General features: G+C 50.1%; 2 protein-coding genes across 5 annotated transcripts in view; both read left to right on the forward strand.

Annotated features, from left to right (window-relative positions):
* The window catches only part of KIAA1671 (KIAA1671 ortholog), a 65,414-nt gene extending 49,979 nt beyond the window's left edge, over positions 1-15,435 (forward strand). For 3 of the 4 annotated variants that reach the window (XM_036393168.2, XM_036393171.2, XM_036393170.2), the window contains 7 exons: positions 5,342-5,460; positions 9,776-10,028; positions 11,482-11,656; positions 11,856-11,983; positions 12,214-12,347; positions 12,500-12,582; positions 12,972-15,435. In XM_036393168.2, the coding sequence (XP_036249061.1) occupies positions 5,342-5,460; positions 9,776-10,028; positions 11,482-11,656; positions 11,856-11,983; positions 12,214-12,347; positions 12,500-12,578 (888 nt within the window). In that variant the 3' untranslated portion in view covers positions 12,579-12,582; positions 12,972-15,435. Of the gene's footprint in view, positions 1-974; positions 1,059-5,341; positions 5,461-9,775; positions 10,029-11,481; positions 11,657-11,855; positions 11,984-12,213; positions 12,348-12,499; positions 12,583-12,971 lie in introns of those variants that run through there. The other variant, XM_036393172.2, reaches the window with a different exon arrangement.
* A 1,993-nt stretch (positions 15,436-17,428) lies between these two features.
* CRYBB3 (crystallin beta B3) lies at positions 17,429-22,956 on the forward strand. The gene is made up of 6 exons (XM_036393628.1): positions 17,429-19,250; positions 19,918-19,997; positions 21,338-21,456; positions 21,535-21,667; positions 21,745-21,887; positions 22,687-22,956. The coding sequence occupies exons 2-6, from the start codon at positions 19,923-19,925 to the stop codon at positions 22,850-22,852; spliced, it is 636 nt and encodes a 211-aa protein (XP_036249521.1). The 5' UTR covers positions 17,429-19,250; positions 19,918-19,922; the 3' UTR covers positions 22,853-22,956.
* Positions 22,957-25,033: the final 2,077 nt, after the last annotated feature.

The raw sequence follows: 25,033 nt of genomic DNA on the forward strand, positions 1-25,033 counted from the left end.
TGGAGCTCCTTAGGATCTGAGAGAGCTGAATGTGCTGTGTGAGTGCTCACAGTCACATGGGGCACACGTGTGTTTCTCCAGGCACTGTTTGTGCATTCAGCAGCAGCTCCAGTTTTTTCACATAAAACCAGCAGCTTGTGCTGCCCAGCCCAGGACGCACCGGGGCCAGAGGGATCATGGAATGGTCTGGGTTGGGAGGGACCTTAAAGCTCATCCCATTCCAGCCCCTGACAGGGGCAGGGACACCTTCCACTATCCCAGGCTGCTCCAAGCCCTGCCCAGCCTGGCCTTGGACGTTTCCAGGGATGGGCAGGGAAGCATTTCTTCCTGACATGGATCTGAACCTGCTCTCTGTCAGTGGGAAGCCATTCCCCCTTGTCCAAAGTCCCTCTCCAGCTCTCTTGGAGCCCCTTTAGATACTGCAAGGCCATAGTAAGGTACCTCTGGAGCCTTCTCTTCTCCAGGCTGAACAACCCCAGTTCTCAGCCTTTCTTATGGGAGAGGTGCTCCATCCCTCTGGTCATCTCCACAGCCTCCTCTGGACTCACTCCAACATCTCCACACCCCCCCTGTGCTGGGACCCCAGAGCTGATGCTCCACCTGAGCAGACTCCACAGCCCCTCACTGCCATCTCCTTACCTGCTGACCTCCTTACCTGGCTGGGTCAGGCTGAAAAGCCCTGGAGGTTCTGAGATGGATTCATTCCCTTAATTCTGTCCCTGCTCTTGGGGCTAGTCTCCAGGGATGGGGCAGTGCTGTCCTGTTTAGGGGTGTTGGGGGGGGTTGGGGAGCCTTCCCTCATGCTGGAGGTCTGGAACTCGTCCCTGGGCTCAGCTGGGCAGTTCCTGGAACTCTTTATCTGGGGCTGCAGCAGGGAGGGTGGGGGCAGAAGGTGCTGCCTCAGCCTGGAGCGTTCCCCCAGGCGCTGACTCCATTCAGCAATTAATGAAAGCAGGAGTTGGCTGATCTCACCAGTCTGAATCCCACCTGATTGCTGGGAATTAAGAGGAGCTGGAGCCATGACTTACTCCTTATGGGCAGCATTCATTGGATGGATAGTAAGTACAGATGGAAATCCTGGGATCCTCTTCCCACTTGCTGTCTTGGCATTTGGGTACTTCCAAATTAAAATCCGTGGGCTGTGACCCTTAAGCTCTCTTATTGTAATGGGGTTTTCAGTGTTGGTTGGTTTCAATCTGATGTTATGTCCTGATAATTCTGTTAGTGCTCTAAAGTATATAATTCATCTCTTAGTCCTTCGAATTCTTAGAGTAATTGTAGAATAATTTGGGTTATAAAGGACTTCTTGTGCTCATCAAGCCCAGCATCTCATTCAAAGCAGTCAACTACAAAATAATATCCTAAGATATGAATTGGTGGAGGTCTGTTGCTCTCTTCCTGGCATGCTGCAGGGGAACAGCTGGAATACTTTTTGGGATTTGTAAGGACTTGTGAGCTCTGCTAAAATGCAGTGTCACACTTAAGGGGCTATTTGACCACATTTTTTGCTTCTTTAATTAAAGTAAGCAGAGGGAAAAATGGAAAAAAAAAAAAGAAAAAGCAGCCCTTTTCAAGAAATCAGCACCATTTTTTCTCTGAGTTGTATATTAACAAGGCAGATGGTCAAAACTTCCTTCCATTGTGCAGTTCCTCTTCATACCCAACCCATGCCAGTGGAATTTAGCTCTGAACATTCACACTCAAGCTGTGGGCTGTCACTTTGGCTGGCTGATGTCTCGGGCTCCTTGGCAAACAAAGATATTTTTGAAACTGTCTGTGCAGCTTCTGACTCAGGAGATCTCTCAGAGCTCTGGTTCCTCCTGTGCCAGGTCTTCATTTCCCATCAGTGCAGGAGGGTTTTGCACATAAATGTCTGCATTGACCCAGAGTTAGGGGTAATTTTGGGGCTGGTGGGACCAATGTTGTGTGTGCATCATTTTCAGGAACGGGAAATTGCAGGAGTAATCAGCCCTGGAGTGTAGCCAAGCCCAGCTTAATTCCAAGGGAAGACTGAAAGAGGCATAATCATAATGGCTCATTTTAGAAGAACCAGAGGCAAAGCAGGACACAGCTCAGCTGCTTAATTTTATAGAAAAATTAAGTAGATTTTTATCCCTAGTTCCTGGTGTAAGAATTGGGAAGTTAAACATCAAAGCTTGGATAATTACAGCATTTGAAACCTGAATCAGGCATGGGTTTTATTTGATTTGGGAGATTTTTCTGTCATCGTAAAATAGAAAAGTTCTAATTTGGGTTTATTTTGTGTGCTAAAAAGACACCAGACCCCTCTTTACTGCTTTTTCCTTTGGGATTATTGGTTTTCCAGTTTCCTGAGTATTCTGTTTATGGAGGAAACGTCTGTACCTTGCCTGGCTTTGTGTGTTGACTGCCTTGAGTCTTTCAGGAGTGTCATGACAATAATAGAAAAGAGATCTTCAAAAGAAAAGCTAAAACTCTTCATTCTTGCTAATGATCACCTTCTGGCAAGGAAAATCTTCCTGGTTTGTTGTCACTTCCTTCCTCAGCACCCCCTCTCCTCTGAGCTGCTGCACAGGCTATAAATTGCTTTTCTGCACTGCTCTCAGTGCCCCCAGCCAACACCTCCTCCACCAGCCAAGGAGAGGATCAGCTCCTCTTCCCACTCCTTATTTTTCTGCTTGGTACCTAGAGAGCATTTATTTTTTCCAATTAATCATTTGGCACCTTAAAAAATACGTGTTGAAAGGGCCTGTCAGGGACACAATCATCTTGAAATAAGCAACTTCCTCCAGGAGCAAAATGAAATAATGATTCTGAATGTAACAAAGCCTTCAGAACACAGAGAACTCTAGATTTCCTAGAGTTTGCAGTGTTTTATTCCTGACATTTAGACTTTGTTTGTTGTATTGAACTTAACTTCACAGCGCCTTCAGAAGCAGTAATTTTATTTCTTTTTCAGGCTTGTTTTGGGTTTAGCACCCAGAAATAGCTCTGCTAATGGTGTCATTCTGGGCAGCAGTGTAAAATGTTGTTAGGTATTACTGAGCCTTCACAGGAGCGGTGTCTTTGCATCTAAACTTGACCCCTGTGGCTGCTGAGCCGTTGTTATCTGGGCCATCCACACCCCTCCTGCACAGCTCCCAGGGCCCTGATAACTCACTGCTGTGTAAACAAGGGCTCCCCACTGCAGCACAACAAAAGCTGCTCCTCTGCTCCTGCTTCTAAGCTTTTTAGTCTAATTTCTAGCAGAAACAGCATGAGTGATTGCAAATGAAACGGTGCCGTGTGTAGAGGTAACGGGCTTTAGTTGTAACCGGTGGAAAAGCACCGTACACGTTGATTATGAGAATAGGGTAACTCATGATGTGGGATTGGCATTGAAAAAAATTTATAAAAAGCATCAAGGTGGAAAAAAAAAAACCCTGAATGAGCATTGGGAGGGAAGTGAGAAGAGCCACTGGTATTTGTTAGTGCCTTTCCTAGAAGGGCAGCCACCAGCCAAAGGGGCTGTGGCCACTGGGTGAGAGCTGAGCCCAGGAGTCCCTGGAGCAAATCATGGGACTGGGAAGCTGCAGAGGGAGTTTGTGGAAGGCAAAACATACAGCCAAGCCAAGCAGGAGGAAATGCCCTGTGGTTTCTAGGAAATACCAGACTGTCTCCTGTGTTGGAAGCAGTGTGTGCCTGGCTCACATTTGCAATCTTGTACCTGGCATGGACTGGGAAATGTAAGAGCTTAACTTGCCTCCAGGCATTCATGTACTTGTCTCTATTTAGATATCTGTGTAGGATAGGTTGGACTCCATCTTTTTGAGGTTTTTTCCCAACCTTAAAGATCCTATGATTGCATAAAGTGTAAGAACCAGTGAATTCTGGGGCTGCAGAAACATCTGGAGTATGAAAAGCAGGAAACATCTGTTCCATGTAACTCACAAACTGAGCCCGTTTTACTTGAGTGTTGCAAACAGAATTTAACTTGGTCTTTAACTTTGAGGTGCATGGTGATAGTTGGAGTAAATGGTGGAGCCTTTTGTATTCTCCTTGCATTAAAACACAAACAACTTTGTCAGCAGCAAAGAGCATGACAGGGATGGAAAGTGGCTGTGGCCACTGGGAAATAAGAACTGGTTATGAGAACTGGAAGTGCTGTGGGACTTCTTCAGTAGCCAGGTGTCAGCACTGCTGAATTATTCTTAATGGTTTTGTAGTCTTAAGGCAGCATTCTTTAGGTGTGCAAAATTAAGGAAACAAGTAAACATGCAATCTCTTTTTCCCCCCAATAATATGAAGGAATTCTACATATTAAGTATGGTATTTCTTAGTTATTGTTTCTTTGTTCATGCTGCCTGAAGAGGAAGAGTTGTGTTCTAGTCCAGCAACGTGTTCTGCTCAGTGAGTTGGAGGCAGAGGGTACTTGCAAAGGGAGAAAAATCCTTGCATTTTTCCAAGGGCAGGTGGAAAACCATGTAATTTGCTGGCAGATAAAATCTTGATAAGCAAAACTGATCTGGATCTGAAAGCCATGCTTGTATTTGTTCAGGGTAATGAAGGTGAAAGAGACCAACAGTTAATTATCTGCTCCCAGTGTAGGATTTCAGGAGCTCTTGAAGCTCCTTGAATAGCTCTGCACAACTGCAGGGCTGGGTTGACATTGGTGTGCTGCAAATCTGGGGTGCCAGCACTGACCCACTTCTCTCCCTGGAATGCTGAGAGCCTGGGATCCACTCTTTCCTTCTTAGGAAAGCAGCAGATCCATGGAATAACAGCAGTCAGGAAAGGAGAGGTCAGAGTAAAACAAAGCAAACCCACTGTGGTCTGTCCTGGGTTGGGTTTGGATGTTACATCTGTTTGGAGAAGGCTTTTTGTGTCTGGCCCTGTGGTTATTTATTTATTTATGTATTTATGCATTTTATTTTGAATGTCTTCCAAAGAAAGCTTGCAAAAAAAAAAAAAAAAGGATCATCTTATTAAACTCAGGAAAAGAGCAGTGGAGTTGATGTTTGCCTGCTGTGCTTGAGGAGATGAAATATCATTCCCAGCACAATTCCTTGTGCTTGCATAGGTGCTTTGAGAAGCTCTGTGCAACCTGAGATAAGAACAATATTAAAGCAGCGTGGAGTTCCTGAAACCAGGGAGACATCTCCAACCTCTGGGATCCTTTATTTGCCCAGGAAAACAATTACTGTAATTATTGTTCAGAGAATTACTGCACAGAGAATTGTCGCTCCGACTCCACAGCAGTTCTTCGTGTTTAAGTTCATTTCCCAGCCGAGTTTAACTGTCAGATTCCAAGCCACTATTGCCAGTAAAACCTGTTAATCCCTCAGCCAGGGGCTGGAGCACTGACTGGAGGTGTTTTTTGCAGGACCAGCTGAGAAAATGCTTCTCCAGGCAGCCGCCGGGGGCGAAGGACACGGACACGCTGGTGCAGGAGCCCGACAGCCAGTACGGCACCTGGAACGAGCAGCGGCACAGCAGCGACAGGTGAGGGAGGGGGAAGGCTGCCATCCCACCAGCCTACAGTGCTTTCATGCTGGAATGGCCTTAAAGATCTTCTCATTCCAGTCCTCAGCCTTGGGACACCTTCTGCTAGAGCAGGGTGCTCCAAGCCCTGTTCTTGGACACTTCTGTTGGTGAACTACAATCATTAAATTAAAATCACAAACACAGAATTATGCATATAACAACATCTCTTGCTTGCAAAGTTTGAGATTTCTTTTTCCAGTAAACCTGTTTAAATTCATCTTCTTGCACTCAAAGTCTAATTTTCAAAGTTCCGTTTGCTTTTGCCAAAGCATCCTCTTATCAAATCTCTTATGTTAACCAAGTCCAAAATCCATCATCTGTCTTGTGTCCCCCAACATTCTAACACACTCCTATTTGTTTTTAAGTCTGATTTTCTGTCATTGCCTTTCCTTTAAAAATACTACCAGGTTGGGTGAATGGCAAAATCCCTCTGGGGCTCAGGTGGGGTGACTCAGGGTGCATCTCTCCATGCCCACATCTCAGACTCTCAAGTGTTTTATTGGTGGTGAAGTGGAGGATGAAATGGAATATCAGCTGAGTGAAACTGATATTGAGTATTGCTGATGCTTTTCTGTTCTTAGAATGATTTAGTGAAATAAACCTAGAGCAGCAAAGTGTGAGGTTTTTTATAGTTCACACCTGTTGTGTAAATTGCAGCTTGATCTACCCTGAACTTGTATCATGTCTGCTCAGTGTGGTATGAAAATAGCATTTTATCTGGTTTCTAATGCTATACTTGTTGGGATTTTACAGCAGACATTAATGTCAATTACGTTTGGTTTGTTCTGCACTTGAGAACTGTGTGCTCTGAATATTTTTATTGCTTATGAAATCAGGGTAAGGACCAGCTCGAGGTTCGGCAGCCAAGTGAGTGCCAACAGTGACAGCCAGGCTGCTGTAAAATTAACTTGGATTCCAGGATGGTACAGACATTTCTGAGATCAGTTTCTTAACAAAGGTGCTTGTCTCAGCTTCACAGCAGACAGCACTGGAGAGTTATTTCAATCCATCCATCCTGATTAGAACAGCTCCACCTAAACATTCCGGTTCACTGGAGGATTGGACTCAATCCCATGTGCTGGAATTTTGTTTGCACTGCAAGAAGTGTTTAGATTTTGCCTTTTTTAAAGTATAATGGTGACAGTGTAGAGACTCTTCAGCATTTTGCCACCCCATTGCTCTGCTTTATTTTGACTTAACAGCTCATTGCAGGGGAATTACTGCTATATTAATTCAGGCACTTGAAGAGAAATGAGATTAATGTACTTCTAAATAATGGAAGTCTTCCTGGAATGTATTGAACGTGCATTTTGTCTGCAGTTTATTTTGGATAAGTCCCTGCCAGGAGCAGTGCAGACATTCTCCTCCCGTTGCTGTGGGTGCTCTGAGCAGGGCTCTGCCTTTGGTGCCTCCTCCTCACCCCAGCTGGAGGCAGGAGCTCTCAGGAGATGTTGATGGCTCAGTTTTCCTGTTTGGCCTGGCTGCCTTCCCTGGGAGAGCATTTCCTCAGCCAGCCCCACAAGGGTGTCACATCCTGCAGGGACCAAAGGGTGTCACAGCCTCCTGCTGTGCTGGGGGAACCTCCAGCCTGGGGCATTTCCCACTATTGCAGCCATGCAGGGATTATTTTAGGAGTGTTCCATTAGTGCTTCTGTGAATGACCTCATCTTCATGGAATCACAGAGTGCTTAAGGGTGGAAAAGACCTCCAAGATCTCTGAGTCCAACCTTCACCTGAGTCCCACTGTGGCCATTAAACCAGGCAGTGCCACCTCTGCTTGGCATTTGGACACTTCCAGGGATGGTGACTCCACTGCTTCTCTGGGAGAGGAAGGGAATTCTGAAATCAAAAGCCAGAACTTCATGGCAACAGGATGAACACTGTCCTTTTCCTAGATGAGCTTTTGGAAGGTGAAGGAAGAAGTATTTTCCTCTAGAACTGAGTCACTGCTGGAATTAGCATAAGGACCTCCTCCAGTGGGCTTTGGCCAGTAACTCCTTGGGATGGACAGGGATGAAAGCATCTTCTCCCATTTGGAGGCATTAATTGGATTTTTCTTAGTTTATCTAAAAGATTTTAATTTTTTCAAGTGCTTGAATAAGTTTTTCTGAGTTGGCACTGTAGAAAACTCTTTTAGGTTAGAACAATCTTCATAAGGAAAATTATTGTTTTTTACAGGAAAGGAATTGGTTTTAGATGGTGGAGCCATACAGCTCTGACTCCTCATTTCACAGGCTGAAGCATCACCTTTTTATTCCCTCTATACACTGTCTTGCAAGAACTAATTAAATTTAATTGCGGTTGGAAGTGAGGATTGCTGTCAGTTTATTTTCCATTGTGATAACCATCCTGCTGGGTTTGTGTGCTCCACGTGAGGCATGATTTCTCAGAGAAGTGTCTGTAAATGTACCTGTGGAGCATCAGGGGCAGCTCATGGATATGCTCGCAAACCCTAAAATCTTAATGAAGTAATAGAAAGAGGTGCATGATACATCTCAGTAATGAGAACTGAAAATATGTTTTCAGTTTCATTTCTCTGAAGGGAATTTTCCCCCTAATTAGCTGTTCTGGAAAGAATTCACTGCACATAACTGCGTTTGGACTTCAGGAATCCTTCCCACATTTGGGGATGAGCTGTGCCATGGGGGTTGGTGTATGGGGCTGTAATTGTGCAGAAACTCCAAAGGAAAATTCTCTTGGAAGGTTTGGGAATGAGGAACCACCAATCAATGTTAATTCAGCTGGATTTCTATCACATCTTGCTCTCAGATATTTCAGTTTTAAAAACCTCAGTGAATTGTATCAGCTGCAGCCCTGGGATGTAGCAGGGAAGAGACTTTTTGGAGATATTCAAATCCAACAGGATCCTTTCAACACACACTTTAATTTCCATGAAAGGTCCTGCAGATTGTCCCTCCTCTCTCCATTCTTCCATGCTGCAGTGGCTCTAAAGCCTAATGCTGCAGATACCAAATGCCATTTGAAGCAAAAACCCTAGACAAAAACTTTCCCCCAGAGCTCATTAGTGCCATTCTTAATTATCCTGGGGCCCACTGGTGAGGGAGGGAAGCAGCATTCCCTCTGCTTGTGTGCTGGAAACCCTCTGGGCAGGGTCTGCTCTGCCAGACTGGACATTGTGCCATGTGCTGGTGCTGATGGAATGCTGTTATCCAGCAGAGAACTCCTAAGTGGTTTTCTCCTGGGATTGCTGTACCAAATACTGAGGTTTATTGCTTAAAAGATGTACATATGTTGATATATACACGGGGTTTTTAGGTTTAGAACAGTTTTCCTAGATATGTGCCCAAGAAATGCTGCTTAGTGGCAAATCACGTCTATCAAGAGGAGAAAAAAAAATCAGAGCTAAATGCTTTAAGTTTTGGGTTTTTTTCAAGCTGGGAGTTAGAAGCAAGGCAGCCCAATTTTTACTGACAGTAGTCTTCCTGTTTCAAGGAAAGGCAGACAACTGTGTCCAGCTTTCAGACCTGACCCTGCAGCTCGTTCCTGTCAGTCCAGGCCACGGGAGGAATTTTAGGAACACACTGGGAGCATCCCAGCAGTGGGGAGCAGGGGCTGCTGCCCTCCTTGGTGAGGCAGGAAAAGCTTTGCCCATGGAGCCCTGCCTTAGGCTGCCACCTGGTGCCCAGCTCTCTTCAGCTCCAGCATTCCTGAAGGAAAAACTCCTCTGGCTGGGTGGAATCCACCCCAGTCCCCAAGACACCATGAATCCAAGGGGTGAGGGCTTGTGGTGGTGTTCACAGGGGTCTTAGGATGAGGGAAGAGATGAGGATCTGACTCCATGTTTCAGAAGGCTTGATTTATTATTTTATGATATATATTACATTAAAACTATACTAAAAGAACAGAAGAAAGGATTTCATCAGAAGGCTGGCTAAGAATAGAAAAAGAAAGAATGAATAACAAAAGCTTGTGGCTCGGACAGAGAGTCCGAGCCAGCTGGGCTGTGATTGGCCATTAATTAGAAACAACCACATGAGCCCAATCCCAGATGCACCTGTTGCATTCCACAGCAGCAGATAACCATTGTTCACATTTTGTTCCTGAGACCTCTCAGCTTCTCACGAGAAAAAATGCTAAGGGAAGGATTTTTCATAAAACATATCTGTGACAAGGGTTGCGCCTGCAGAAGGGATGCACTCCAACTTTCTGTTCCACTTTTATTTAACCCCTGCTGACCATGTGTGATCCAGCCTGGCCTTGCAGGTCTCTGTTTGCCCTGAACTCTCACAGATCCCATTTGCTCCACTTGCAGCTTTGTGGGAGAATCTCCCTCCCTGGACAATGAGGTGGTGTCGGGGCGGAAGCAGCCCGCGGGCAGCCACCCGTCCTCGCTGTCCTCGCAGACAGAGCCTCCCTCCCTGCCTGAGCACCATGACTTCTCCAAAGAGCAAAGGAGCACCAGCCTGGACCGTTCCAGCACGGACATGGACTCTACTGATGGCACTGATGTGCCTCCTGCAGGGGACACGCTCCCTGAGGACAAGAGTTATTTCTCCTTCATTGATGTAAGTTGCCATCATGTGTTCCCTCAGCTAAGCCCTCCCCAGTTCCTTCTGGAAACTTTGCAACCAGTTTTGCCCTGCCTTTTCCACTCTGAATTTTGCCAGATGTTTTCCTGGCTGAAAAGTTTAGGATCAAAACTACAGAGTTCTTCTAAGTCTCTGTGGTGTTTAGGTTCTGAGAGATTCCATAAAGCTGCTGGCCTTGGATAATCAATCATGGAATCCCAGACTGATTTGGATTGGAAGGGATCTTAAAGCTCATCCAGTTCCACCCTCATCCACACTTTCCTCTAGAACAGATTTTCTCCAAGCCCCATCCAACCTGGTCTTGGACACTTCCAGAGATGAATATTGGAAGCATAATTAAATAACACAAACAAGTCAGTGACTGCTGTGCTGTCAGCCATGCAGATTTAATGCTGTAAGGACCTTCACTAATACTTTTCTTATTTACAATTGGTTTCCATAATAGCTCACAGTTGCATTTTAAAGGATTTTTTTTATGTTGAAGAATCTTGCAGTTGGTGTAAAACCAGGAGTTCCTGGCCATACACAGTTAATGATGTCTAGTGCTGCAAGAAATTAGTTTGGAAAATCTCTCTAAGATCATTGAATCCAACTGTTCCCCCAGCACTGCCAAAACCACCACCATGTCCCCAAGTGCCACATCCACATGGTGTTTTAACACTTGCAGAAGGTTTTGTTTTGTCCCTGGACCACTAAAGGTGTCTCTGTAAAACATTAGTAGCTCTGAGTGCAGCTGGCAAATGCTGTGTGAAAAGTATCTTATTCCTGACCTGAAATCTTTTGAAAAAAGGAACAAACCCACATCTTTTGGAGAAGGGGAGGCTCAGGGATATTTGGTGGTTACAGGCAAATCTGTAAAAGCACATTGCTTTAAGCAAGTAAATAAATTACAGCTCCTTATTTTGCTCTATAAATGTTACTGTTTATTGGATGTCTTGGAAATGACTGAGCACAGAAGGTTTCTGAAGGCTGGGACACTAAACTTAGAGTGTCCTTGTTGCTGGTGAGTGGCTTTGAGTGTTTGTGGCTGGCAGGGAAGTTGCAGCTCTGCTCTCCAGGGGAATTTTGTGTAGTTGTTCTTTTTAGATCCCAGTCTTGGGATTTGCCTTCAGCTGCTACCAGCTAGCAAGGCCTGTGTTCATAAAACACTATAGGAACTAAACTCCTGATTATTGCAGTTATTTTTATATTAATTTGGTGCAAATTATTCATGCAACACAGGTATCCACAGCCTAGAGAGATCAAAGGATTACACCCAGTTAGTCACCAAGTGCCATGTCCTCATCATACACTCTCTTTACTATGATTTTAAGTGACCACAATAATAATAATCAGACAAATACCCATTTTAATTGGTGAATGCAATCGAGTGGGTTGGGATTCCACTGTGGAGGAGCTGGGGCTCATTCCCAGGTGTGTGTTTGTGCAGCACACAGATGTCCTGGACTCCAGTGCTCTGAAGACTCGGGTGCAGCTGAGCAAGAAGCGCCGGTGCCGGGCGCCTGCGTCGCACTCGCTGCGCAGGAGCAGAGGGCTGGACCTGGAGAACAGGTTCTCCTTGACAGAAGAGTCAGATAATGGCTGGATGTTCAAAGATTCCACAGGTAACCCCTCAGCTACCTGGAGTAATTGGTTGTGGTCAGCTTGGGTGTGAAGCCAGGAGTTGGTAAAATGTGTTTTTTAAATATTGCCCTTCATTCCTGGTTGAGCGCAGGAAGAGATGTTGGACGAGGCAAAGATGAAAAGCCAGCTCATGGTTTCCCCCTCTGCTTTTTTTTTTTTTTTTTTTAAACAATAAATTAGAAGAGAAGAAAACTATGCAACAGGAAGATTCTGAGGAGGAAGACAAGATCCAGCACACTCCGAGGTCATCTTCTGTGCAAGCCCAGAGACTGCCTGTGTTCCCAGGGATGGATCACTCTGTTCTCAAGGTGAGCTCAGGCAGAGCCCAGTAGGTGGGAGGTAAACCAGTTCAGTACCTGCAGGTGCTTAATAAGGAATCCTCACCAATTCAGTACCTGCAGGTGTTCTATAAGGAATCCCCTCACTCATTTCAGGGAATTTTTTGGTTTTATAAATCTGGAGTGATCTGTGCTGCATTCCAAAAAAAAAAAAAAGCCTGGATGCTGGCTTAAAAGGCTTTCTTTATTTTTATATTTAGGCCCAGCTGAGGAAAAGACAGGAGTCTGAGAGCACTGGTGACAGCAGCTCTGCTCAGCTCTTCAAATCCCCCAAAGCACAGCTCGGCACTCCCGGCAGCAGAGTGCTGCCCTCCAGTGTGGAAAAGGAGGACAGGTGAGAGAATCCCAGCTCTTCTTGGTGGAAGGAAAAAATAATGCAACAAGCTGTACATTCCTTTTTTGTTGGTGTTGTTGTTGTTTCTGTTGGGAGTTTTCATAATGAAAGAATAAAGAGGTTTTGGTTTTTTTGTTTTTTTAATATCTTAGGTCAGAAGAAAAGTCTCCTCAGTGGCTGAAGGAGCTGAAATCAAAGAAGAGACAGAGCCATTATGAGAATCAGGTTTGAAAAGGTACTTGGGTAGGAAGGGGGGCTTTGCTGGGTGCAGGTGTGCAGTGACAAACTCACATTTCCTGTGCTGTGTTGGTGTCACCCCTCTGGCCCCACCAACACTGTCCTTACCCTGCCCTGTGCACCAGGGATGACAGGGACTGCTGCCCCTCCACTCCCAGTCACAGTTCCACCGATTCTCTGCACTTAATTTGATTTCCATAACCCTCGCTCTGTTGGAATTTCAAAGTTTGAAAACTTTGTGTGGTTTCAGCACAATTCTGGGTGGCTCTTAAGCATTTAATGCATTAAATAGACACAACCAAGGTGGCACAACAACAGAAAACACATTTTAAAGTTTTCCTGTTCCAGCTAACCATATCACACCCTTCCTTCTGTTTTCCTTTCCAGACAGTGATTCTAACTAGGAGAAGATAAAGAAGTTTAACAGAAGCCTTAACTCATCTGAACCTAAACCCCCATGTCATGTTGCTGCTGTTTGCTTCCTGCCTCAACTGCTCTGTGCATGGTGCCTTCCTGTTTTGTGGAGAAAAGCTGCTTCAATTCATAGTCAAATACAAAGCTGTGTCTGTCAGGTCAGGGGGGACAGTGGCACTTCAGAGCTGCCTGCCAGGAGAACCCCCCTGGGTCACGGTTAGCACTTCAGAAGGTCTTGGAAAACAGATATTTGGGAGTGCTGTGATCCAGGGAACTCCCCTTGCTAGGTGTTCACCTCTGGGAGTTGCGTCTGGCTGGGCTTTGTGTTTGTTTATGAAAATAATAATTTTAATCAATTTTTTTTTTTTTTTTTTTTTTTGGTGAACAAATAGTAAGCTCCTATTTAGAATGAAATTTGTGGAAGGTGAGAGTGGAAGAACAAATCATGTTTACTGCCATATTGAAAAAGGAAACTTGATTATTTTTTGTAAAATGTATTTTTGATTGGCTTGTATTTACATGTGATCTGCTGACCTGGCAGATGGAGATAATTTTTAGATGAACAAAATGTTAACTTTTGTCACTCTTGAAGTGGTATATTCTGTGTTTTGTCAGCATGTGGATAATTGCTTCATTGGAATGTCTTTCCTAAAAAGGATCAAGCAATAATGTCAACCAGTTCTCTTTAAAAAAAAAAAAAGTAAAAATATGTAAATACTGTTTTTATAACAAAAAAGGAAGGGAAGAGGGAGGATGTTACACTCATATCAGGGTTCCAGTTAATTGTTGAATGTCACTTTAATAGCAGTTCAGATAGTCCCACTTCATATTTTTATTTGTTAATCTGTAAATACCAGGTTTAAGTTTTTATTTTTATGCTGATTTTGTGGCATAACCTAAATGTGATCTTCAGTTTCTCAGATGATTTCCTGTCTTTCCTTTGGCAAGATGTGCTGATAGCAGAGTAGAGATCTCCTGGACCACACGGGTGTTTGGGTATCCCTAATTCTCAGATATTCCCTGTCTCTGGACACTCATTCTGAACCACCAACCACCATGGCCATGGAGGACAGACTCGATTCTTGCCCCAGATAAGTGCTCTTTCAGTAAATAACCTTTAAAAGTGCGGTAGCCCAGGGAGGGAGGTGACTCCAGGTGTTCCTCAGGCTGAACCAGGAAAATATGGAAGAGGGAAAAGCAGAGCGGAGAGCTCTCCTCACCTGGCAGAGCTCCTTGGGCTGCACTCCCTACGTCCTGCTGAGGGGCCTCCTCTGGATACAAACCATAAAGCACCAGCACTTCAGCTCCTTTTCCTTTTTGTCTTTTTTTTTTTTTTTTCCCAATCAGCGTTTCGGGAGCGCGGCTCCCATGGGGCCTGCCCAGGCCAATGTCTGTCAGGCTTGGAGCTGCCAAAACCATGTGCCAATTCACCTCATGGAGGAGTCACAGGGGGGGATTTGCAGTCCCAGTCTGCAGGAAATAGCAGCAGGATGAAATAGCAGCAGGATGGCAGGAGACAAGTCCCATCTGCACATCTCTCGCTCCCGGATTTATTCCGGTGGCAGCTCCTGTGCTCCCTGGAGATGAGATGGAGACGTCTGTCTGATGTAAAAGTCTTCTTCCCCCTGTTGCTTTGCTCTGTTTCTCATGGCAGCCCCTCTGCTCCCCACAGAGCAGTGATGCCCAGGATTCTGATGGAATTTTTGGGATGGGCCGTGTCGGTGCAGCCACCACCATTGCCCAGCTCCTTTTAAAACCTTGCACAGATTTCCTTCCCTCTCCTTTAGGTGATGGTGGAAAAGGTGACTCTTGGTGTGTTTTTTTGGGGTATATTCCTGTGGCAGCACCCAAGGGTTCCACGGTGTGTGACACTCACCTGGGGCAGCCTGAGCAGCAGGTGCAGGTGAGGAGGAGGATGGTGGCTGTTCTCACTCACATCAGGTAGGGCCTCCCATGTCCAGAAATCAGTCCCTGCTCACAGGAACATCCCCACAGGCTGCACTTTCCACTTCCACAGGTGACAGTCTTGTGTTCCCAGCAGTTGGAGGATTTACTGGTTCTTGGTCTAGGCCAGAAATTCTGTAACTGTTTGTGTTGAGGAAACTGAGGGGATTGACACGAGGTTTCCACACAGCCCTTGAATGTGTTTGCATTTCCACATCTGCTTGGACAATGCACTGAAATTACTGTATTGAGTAGTTTAACCTACTACTGAGAAGTGTTTAATGCTTAAATGTCTAATTAAAGAGCATCTTTAGAATGTTGTTGAATGGGAAAGTGTTTTTTTCTGCTCTGTTATTTCTTTATATTGTACATGGATTAAATATCGACTTCCTTCTCTTCGGGTTATCGCTCTGTAATAAAAGATATATAAATATGTTATTACTTCTTAAATGATAGAACAGACTGTAATACACTTTATATAATTCTATTTTAATTCCAAATAATGCTTCTTGGAATTTTTTGTGCTTTCACTTTTGTTGCCATGTGCTTTTTCCTGCTGTTTATTGGAGATGGAAGTGAGCTCCAAGGTTCCTTCGGATGTGCCGCTTCCTCCACTCCTGGATCCTGCCCTGGAGCAGGTTCAGCTCTTGTCCAAAAAGTGGTGCTGAAGGTGATGGAGGTCCTGTAATTTCCTTTATCTCTCCCCTCACAGCTCCTCAGCTGTTTCTGCTTGCTTAAAAAGCCACATCAATATTGGGTTTTAAAGGTGGGGTGATGTGTTTTGTGGAATTCGGGAACACTTTCTGACTGCCCTGCCTCTCGTGATCCCCAGCAGTCCCTGCTCCAGGTGTTGTGTCAGGGACTTGCACAGCTACTCCACTGCTTTTTATTGGAATTACCAATTGTGGATTTCTCCCTTTTTATTTTTCTGTTTGCAAATTCACCTTTTTAACATCTGCGAATCTTCAGTTTGTTCCTCATCCACCAGAGCCTTTCGCTTCCTGCAGAGAAAGGAGCAATGCTTGGTTTTCCAACCTTTGACATCCCCAAACTTTATTCCATAGGACTTAACCCCCACACACCATCCCCTTTCCACTCCCACAGAAGTTTGTTTCACTCTGTTCCTTGTTTGCAAACTGAAACGCACGTGGGGCAGATTTGGGAATACAAAGTGTGACCTGTAGCAGGTTTGGAGCAGCAAATCCCAGATTTCTGCAGGGATGGTGTGTTTCAGGGGCAGGTGGGCAGTTCTGGGGTGCTGCTCTGCCTCACGAGGTGTATCCAGGTACAGAACCTCTGGGGTGAGTTCCCAGAGCTGTCACTGCTGTCCCCAAGCCAGCTCTGGGGGTAAAACAAACTATTCCAGTGAAATCCAGAGCTGTCACCATAACTGCTCCCTGTCAGCACCTCCCTGAAGGACACTGGAGCAAGAGCAGCTGCAGCCAAGTGAGGGAAGTGTTGGATCCATCCCTTCAGCCCAGTGCTGAGAAGGAAAAACAGGTATTTTCTTTAATTCCTTTTAAAAATGGACTTTCAGGAGGTGTGAAGGCTTTTGAGGCCAGGTTGGACAGGGTTTGTAGCAACCTGGTCTAGTGGAAGGCTGGAGGAGCAGGGAGGCAGAATGAGATGAGCTTTGAGGTCCCTTCCAACCCAAATAATCCTGTGATTCTATGAAACCACTTCTATGGAGCTTTAAAGGGATTTAGGGGGTTCTGGCAAGGGCTGCAGAGTCCAGGCTCACCCTGGGAGTGGAGAGAGTGGAGGGTGGGGATCCTTCCCCAGCTGGTGGTGAGCTGTTCCATAGCTGTCCTCTTCACTCAAATATAAATGTATTGCAAAAATATAATCTGGAATAACTTCTGGTGGGGTTGGTAGAGGAGGAAAGCCAAGGTCTGGTGGTTTATGTTTTTTTCTCATTCCATATTAAATAAAATGGTATCAAATCTGGTTTTGAAGGAGCTCTTGTGGAGATAAAGCTTTTATGTTGCTCCACATAGCCCTATAGAGTCTGTCAATCTGGGTCCCAATAAATACATAGATAGAAATCACATAGATAAGTGTGATAGAAATCCTGTATTTTGTGTTAGACAGTTTCCTAGGGAATAAAGATACTCTGGCTGCTCTATTTTGTTCTGCACCATTACAGTTCCAATTTAGCTTTGCCAGGTATTAACAAAAAGAAAAAAAATTATTTTCCAGCAGTCATTTTTCAAAGGGATTTAAGAGGCTGACAGTGAGAGGAAATTGAGGTCTGTTTGGGAGAGGCATCAAGGAGATCCAGTGCCCCTTCTGTCATGTTTTTGGAATTGCCTTGACAGCGTGGAGAGCTGGGAGAGGCAGATCCAGGGCCCTGAGGCTGTGGCAGAGCTCGGTGAATGGGGCTGCTGGGAAGGAAGGGACCGGCACAGGAAATTCTGTGTTTCTGATTTGTTGGGGGCAGCTGATGTTGTGTTTGGTGAGACAGAAATGAATCCATTCCTCCTCAGACTGTGCCTGTTGGAGCTGTGGCACAGCTCTGATGGGGACAGCAAATCTTCATCAGGAGCCACAGATGGGCAGAGTGAGGAAGAGTCAGTTGGAGACACCTGGGTCATCCCTGTCACACCAGGCCTGGAGCATCACCCAGCAAGGCCAGGGATGGGGTGGGGCTGAGGGGCCTCATTCTAACACATACAATAGGACAGGTTTCCATCCCTCTCCCATTCAGTTGGTGGATTCACTTTTCTGGCAATTTCAGTTAAGATTTAGCAGGTAGTTGTTGGTTTCAAGATGAGCCACACTCAGAGCAGGTTGGAAAACCTGCAAGGGCCGTAGTAAATGGGGATATGTGCAGCTGAATAAAATGCTCCCTGAGGAATCAGGATGGTTTGGGTCTGAGGGGACTCTCAGAGGTGAAGAGGGAATCAGGCCTGCTACCAGCAGAGTGAAATGTTCCCAGTTTGGTGTCTGGTGTGAAGTGCTCCCAGTTTGATGCCTTACATCACCCTGTGCATGTGAAGATGCACAAACCCTTGTGCCAGGCTCCAGAAATGCCTCATCACACACCCCAGGATGTGTTCCCACCCTGTTCCTGGGAAACGCTGGGCAGGGAGCCAGACTGGGGGCAGACAAAGAAATGGAACTCTATGGAGAGAACCTGCTTAGGGCCAAAGTTCCAGCAAGAACACCACTCTGGAAATGCTGAGCTGACCCCAGCATTGCATCACACCTTGCACGGAGCCCTCACAAACAGACATTTTAACTGGGTTTTGCTTCGTGCTGCTCTCAGTTTCCAGGCTAAACCTTCCCCAGGTGTGTTTGTAGGTTGGGATTCAGCTCAGCCCTCCCCAGGTGTGTTTGTAGGTTGGGATTCAGCTCGTTTGGTTGAAGGTAAATCAGCTGGAGAGGGTGCAATAGGTGCAGAGCTTCCCACAAAGCAATGGGTGCAGAGTTTTCTGGACAGGGAAGGCTGGAGGTGGGAGCAGATCCTGCCAGTGGGAGAGGAGTGCCAGGAGCTGGGGCTGTTTATTGCAGAGGCTCCTGAGGAACCTGGATGTCCCACCTTGCATGGAGCCCTCACAAATGGGGCCATTTTGCCCGGTTTTTGTTTCGTGCTGCTCTCAGTTTCCAGGCTAAAACTTTCCCAGGGGTGTTTTGTAGGTTGTGATTCAGCTCAGCCCTCCCCGGGTGTGCTTGTAGGTTGGGGTTCAGCTCAACCCTCCCCGGGTGTGCTTGTAGGTTGGGGTTCAGCTTGGTTGGTTGCTTGAAGGTAAATCAGCTGGGCAGGATGTGGTGGGTGCAGAGCTTCCCACAAAGCTGCTCCTGGATAAGGGAGGCTGGAGATCCTGCCAGTGGGAGAGGGCTGCTAGGAGCTGGGGCTGTTGATTGCTTTGGGGTGCACAGAGGCTCCTGAGGAACCTGGGTGTCCCACCTTGCGCGGAGCCCTCACGACTGGGGCCGTTTTGCCCGGTTTTTGCTTCGTGCTGCGCTCCGTTTCCAGGCTAAACCCTCCCTGGCGAACTGCTGATGGCAGAGTTTTCCAGAGAAGCTGGCAAGAAGCAGCGTGAACGTGCTGATGTGAGTTTGGCCGCTAATCTGCTGTAAACCGGGCGGCCCGTGTGCGAGGGATGGCCGGGAGAGATCGGGGTGGCGTTTCCATGGCCCGCCCGCGCTCCCCGCGCTATTGAGCCGGGATCTCATGGCTGGAATTCCGTGGACGCAGCTGCTGCATCAGCGCCCGCCCGGCGAATTCTGCTGCTCTGGTCAGAAGCAACCCCATAAATAGCGGGGCCGCCCGCGCCGCCCGGCACAGCGGAACCACACGGACAGGTTAGCACTGCTGGGACTGCAAAGGGGCCTCCACAAAGAGTTGGTGTTGTCTGAGTCTGAGTCAGACGCACGGGGTTTGGCGAGAAGTGAAGCTGCAGGGTTTGATTCAGGATGTTATCAAGCTCCTTTATTCGTCTCTTAAGCCCCTTGTTGGCGTGGCGTGTTCCAATGTTGGAGCAGAGTTTCATGGATGTTCCTGGAGAGTGAAGAGGGGGCTCTCACTGCCATCCCCTCCCCGGCCAAGGCAGCACAGCAGCTCCAGCTGCCGGGCTTGGTGTCCCCTGGGATGCTGGAGCAAGGGAGAGGTGTCAGGTTTATGTTGTGGGGAAAGATGTCAGCAGCTGGAAGCTGAGAAATTCCTGCTGGGGACAAAGGCGGGGCTGTGAGATGGGAGTTCAGTGGCAACTGGGTGAGCTGCCCTGGGCAGAGGGCTCTGTGTCCCTTGGGATGTGGCTCAGTCCAGTCCTTTGGGTGCCTGGGTGAGGATTTGTGTGCAGGAGGGAGAGGAGGATGGATAACAGAGCTTGGACATCCCTGGGGATTTATGCACTGGGGTCTGTGCTAACCCCTGCTGCCTGTTCTGTGCCAGCTTCGTCCTCTGTGTTTCATTATCAGCTGTAAATCCTGGTCCCTCCCGCCTTAACCTCCTGCAATTTGGGTTTTCCAGGCACAATGACCGAGCAGCAAAGTCCCCCCGAGCAGATGGCGACTGGGGAGGGTGCTGGCGAGCGAGGTGGCACCTACAAGGTATACTGGGCTATACTGGGGACAACTGGATGTTGGGTGGAGCTATGGGATGCCAGGCTGGAACCAGTGCTGGGGACAGGAGTGGCCTCCAGCTCTCCCACAGCAGCAGTGGGTGGTGGCCCTGCTCTGGTGTTGAGCCTGGGGAGCTGCAGGCTGGGAAGCAGCTGGGGCTGGGGATCTGCTGCTGCTGCTACTGCTCCCTGCCTGCGTGGCTGCCAAGGACATTGGCTGGCCAGGCTGCTGTGCAGCTGCCCAGGGGTTTAATCCAGGAGATGAAGCATCCCCACACAGCAGGATCAGCTGTGGGCCCAGGCACTGAAACTCCCCAGGTGTATTTGTAGGTTGGGGTTCAGCTCAGCCCTCCCCAGGTGTGTTTGTAGGTAGGGATTCAGCTCAGCCCTCCCCAGGTGTGTTTGTAGGTTGGGATTCAGCTCAGCCCTCCCCAGGTGTGTTTGCAGGTTGGGGTTCAGCTCATAGGTTGGTTGAAGGTAAATCAGCTGGGCAGGATGTGGTGGGTGCAGAGCTTCCCACAAAGCTGCTCCTGGATAAGGGAAGGCTGGAGGTGGGAGCAGATCCTGCCAGTGGGAGAGGAGTGCCAGGAGCTGGGGCTGTTGATTGCTTTGGGGTGCACAGAGGCTCCTGAGGAAGCTGGATGTCACCTCTGTCCCTTGAGCCCCCCATTATGTGATGTGTGTAGGAGGCTCTGCCCTTGTCCCAGACTCAGGTGTTGCAGCTGGGACCCCTTTGGGGCAGTGACAGGGGGTGCCTGGTCACCCCACTGACCCAACTGGTCCCTGAATGGTGCTGGGCACCCTGGCCCTGCCCCATGCCATGCTCTGGCCACTGGGATTGGCTCCAGCCCATCCTGCAGCTCAGCTGAGAGCAGGGCAGCCTGGGGAGGCACTGGGGTCTCTGCACCTGGCAGGGCTCAGAAGGAAACACTGAACAAAGAGCTCGTGCCAGGCCAGGGCAAGGGGATGGTTGGATCTGGAGGGAGCAGTGAAAAGGAAATGATAATGAGCAATGACCAGCCTGGGGGTAGGAGAGGCAGCCCATGGCTCAGGAATTCTCTTAGCCCAAACCTTTCAAGTTTCCAGTGCTGTGTTTGAGCTGTTTTTCAGCCTGTCATGGACAGAATTCCAGCTTGTGCTGGAACACACACCCTTGGCTGGAGCTCTGTCAGAGGCACTGGCAGGACCCAGCTCTGCCGGGCAAGGAGTGACATTGGCACAGGATGGCCGGGATGGAGGGACACTGCCAGAGCCCTTTGATCACTGCTGCCCCCATTTCCTAGGGTGTTCCCCCACTGTGGTGGCTGACAGGGTCTCTCCCCACCTTAGATTACAATCTACGAGCTGGAGAATTTCCAGGGGAAAAGATGTGAGCTGACAGAGGAGCTGCCCAACATCACCGAGAAGGAGATGGAGAAGGTGGGCTCCATCCAGGTGGAGTCTGGCCCGTAAGTCTGGGGTGGGGAAGGTGGAGCAGCCCCGGGGGCTGGCAGGGAGAGCACCCCCCTGACCCTGGGCTCCTGCAGGTGGCTGGGCTTCGAGCGCCAGGCCTATGCTGGGGAGCAGTTCGTGCTGGAGAAGGGCGACTACCCCCGCTGGGACTCGTGGTCCAACAGCCACAGCAGCGACAGCCTGATGTCCATCCGGCCCCTCCAGATTGTGAGTGGGGCTGTGCTGGGGTGGCCACAGTGCTGGGGACCACCAGGGGACAGCCCCTGAGCCGCCCTTTCCCCCAGGACAGCGCTGACCACAAGATCCACCTGTTTGAGAACGCGGGCTACACCGGGCGCAAGATGGAGATCGTGGATGACGACGTGCCCAGCCTGTGGGCCCACGGCTTCCAGGACCGGGTGGCCAGCGTCAAGGCCCTGAATGGAACGTAAGGATGGGCACACAGGGGGCACCCCAACAGCTTCCTGCCCCTGGCACTGTGGTTGGTCTCCCCAGGGTGGTGGCAGGGGCCATGGTTCTGCTCCCATGGTGCTGCTCGTGCCCATCGTGTCCCTTGTCCCCTCCCTGCTGCCACCTTTTCCCTGGCCCACAAGGAGTAACAGGCACCATGGCAATGTCGCTGGGGCTGGATGATGGCTCCCTGCCCTAACCCACCACCCGAGCTGTGGTGCCTTCTCCATGAACTCTCCATCCCCTCCTGGCACACAGCATTTCCCACCTGGGCACTGCAGCCTGTGCTGTGGCACTTGGTGACACAGGAGTGGCCTTGGGCAGCATCACCTGGCTGTGGCAGGCAGGGATGGGGACACTGGGATGGGAGCACTGGGATGGGGACAGGGGCACTGGGATGGGGACAGGGGCACTGGGATGGGGATGGGGACACTGGGATGGGGACACTGGGATGGGGGCATGGGGATGGGGACACTGGGATGGGGATGGGAGCGCTGAGACAGGGACGGGGATGAGGACACTGGGACGGGAGCACTGAGACGGGGATAGGGATGGGGACACTGGAATGGGGACACTGGGATGGGGATGGGGACACTGGGATGGGGGCACTGGGACGGGGATGGGGACACTGGGATGGGGATGGGGACACTAAGACAGGGATGGGGGCAGTGGGACAGGGATGGGGACACTGGGACAGGGATGGGGACGCTGCCCCTGCTCCGGGGGCTGTGTGGGTGTGGGGTGGGCACTGCTGAGCACTGCCCTGATCCCCACAGGTGGGTGGGCTACGAGTACCCCGGGTACCGGGGCCGCCAGCACGTCTTTGAGAAGGGCGAGTACCGGCACTGGAACGAGTGGGACGCCAACCAGCCCCTGATCCAGTCTGTGCGCCGCGTGCGGGACCAGCAGTGGCACCAGCGGGGCTCCTTCGAGAACAGCTGAGGGGGCCCGAGCCCGCCGGGGCCGCTCCAGGGCTCCCCCCGCTGCTGCTGCCGTGACCGTGGTGTTCTCTTTGTGCAAAAACCTCAATAAAGCTCTGAGCTGGAGCCTGCCGGGGCCTGCCTGGTCCTGGGGCTGAGGGAGGGGATGGGGATGGGGATGGGGACGGGGATGAGGATGGGGATGGGGCTGGGGCCGTCCCAGCAAACCCCGCACAGGGCAGAGCGGGGAGTGCCAGTGTTTGCAGTGTTACATAAAGGCTGCAGCTTTCCTAAAACAACCCCTGGTGCTGCCGTGTCAGGGTTTTTCCAGCACCTCTGTCCCTTTTCACAGCGTCTCCTGTCCGCTCCCAGGGCTGCTGGCCAGTCCCAGGGCAGGGAGGGCGCCGGGGGGGATGTGGAGTTGCCATCCCTGGGTGGTGCCAGGCCCTGTGCTCATCCCGTGGTGGGATGGCTGTGCCCAACCTCAGCGTCCTGCAGGGGCTCCAGCCTGTCCCCAAGGAAGTTTCCCACAGTCCTGGGGTGGTTTCTCCCACGGGAATGAGCTCTGCCATGGGGGGGCTGTCCTAGGGGCAGAGGTAGGGGGTTCAGGGCTGCCACAGGGTGCTGGTGGGACACTGAGCTGCCCTGGCACTGCCCTTCCCCAGGGGCCACACTTGGGGACACACTGGGCTGAGAGGAGATGGGAGATGAGCTTGAGTCCCCCTGAGGGCTTTGTGCAGGTCCCTGAGCAACCTCCCAGGAGCTTTTCCCTTTGGAGAGGGGTTGGTGGCTGTGGAAGGCAAGGGCCTGGCCCCCAGAGGCAGAGGTTGCTTCCAGAACAGTCCCTGGGGCTGCCACAGCCAGGGCTGGGGTGAGCTAAACCAGCCCAGCCAAGGGAGGGGATCACTGGGGCCGTGCTGAGCTGCTGAGGGGATGGGATGTGGCTGCAGGGCTGCACTGGGACCTGGGACAGATCCATGAGGGTCCAGGGCTCGGGATTGACTGAATGGATTAAGCCAGGAGATGGGGAGGGCAGTGCTGGGTCCATCTGTGGGGCTGCAGCAGGAGACACAGGCAAGAAAGGAGGACTCCAGGGCTGGGAATGCTGGAAACTCTGGATCACACCGTGGCCTGTCCATGGCCTGATGGGTTCCTTGCAGAGCTGCAAGGTCACCTTGGCCCCTCTGGCCCTGGAGACTCCATCACCTGGAGCTGGGGCAGCTGCAGAGCCCAGGGATTGGCCCCACACACGTCACTGCCAGGGTGGGCTCTGGTGACAACACCCTGGGGGTGACTCTGTGCAGCCATCCTGGGCTAGGCCATGGGGCAGGGGTGACCCTGGGGGGCTGCAGCCCCTCCCCTGCCGTGGGACCCTCGGGAGGTGCTGTGTGGGGCAGGTGTGGGGTCTGTTCATGCTGGGTGACACTTGCTGGGGTGACAGGGGGGACCCAGCTCCTCTGTGGGGTGAAGGGGGCTGCGGGTGCTGCACAGCAGCAGTGCCCCCTCTCTGTGAAGCCTCCTTTGCTGCAGCCCCCAGCCCCGTGCAGCCCCTGGCTCAGCTGCTGGGACAATGCCAGCACAGGGGGCTTGCGCTGCTGCCCTCACCCCCAGCCCTGTGCTGCCCATCCAGCCACATCCCACGGGGACGTGTGAGCCCTTTGTGACCTCAGCTTTGTCCTGGAGTCACCGAGGGACCCCTGGGGTGCTTCTCCTTCTCCCAAAGGAGCCCAACACCCAACCCTGAGCTGCCCCACTGCAGGTGATGGAGTATCCAGGGCCAGAGGGGCCAAGGTGACCCCGCAGCTTTGCAAGGCAGAGCAGCCCCAGCCCCTGCCTGTCCCCGGCGCCCCGGGCCGGTGTCGGGAAGGGGCTCCCGCGGTGCCCCCGGTGCTGGCACAGCCCCGGGCCGCTGCAGACGGGCAGAGCCAGACGCTGCCCAGCGCTTTGGGGCGTTTTATCTCGCATGGAAAGAGCCGAGCTCAGCAGCCCCGCTGGCGGCTGCCGGGCTGGCGGGGGGATCAGGGCCCTGGCCCCGGAGCGGGGCTGGCGGGGCTTTGTTGGCCCGGCCCGCCCCGGCTCTTGGCACGCGTTCGGCTGATGCTTGCAAAGTCCAAATCTCCTCGCCACCAAGCCGACAAAGCGGGTGACTCGAATGTGACAGGTAATGAAATAACTCGGGCTTGGTGCTCGGGCAGACAAAGGC

Source organism: Molothrus ater, chromosome 18 (genome assembly GCF_012460135.2).
Source record: "Molothrus ater isolate BHLD 08-10-18 breed brown headed cowbird chromosome 18, BPBGC_Mater_1.1, whole genome shotgun sequence".
NCBI classification, from domain to species: domain Eukaryota; kingdom Metazoa; phylum Chordata; class Aves; order Passeriformes; family Icteridae; genus Molothrus; species Molothrus ater.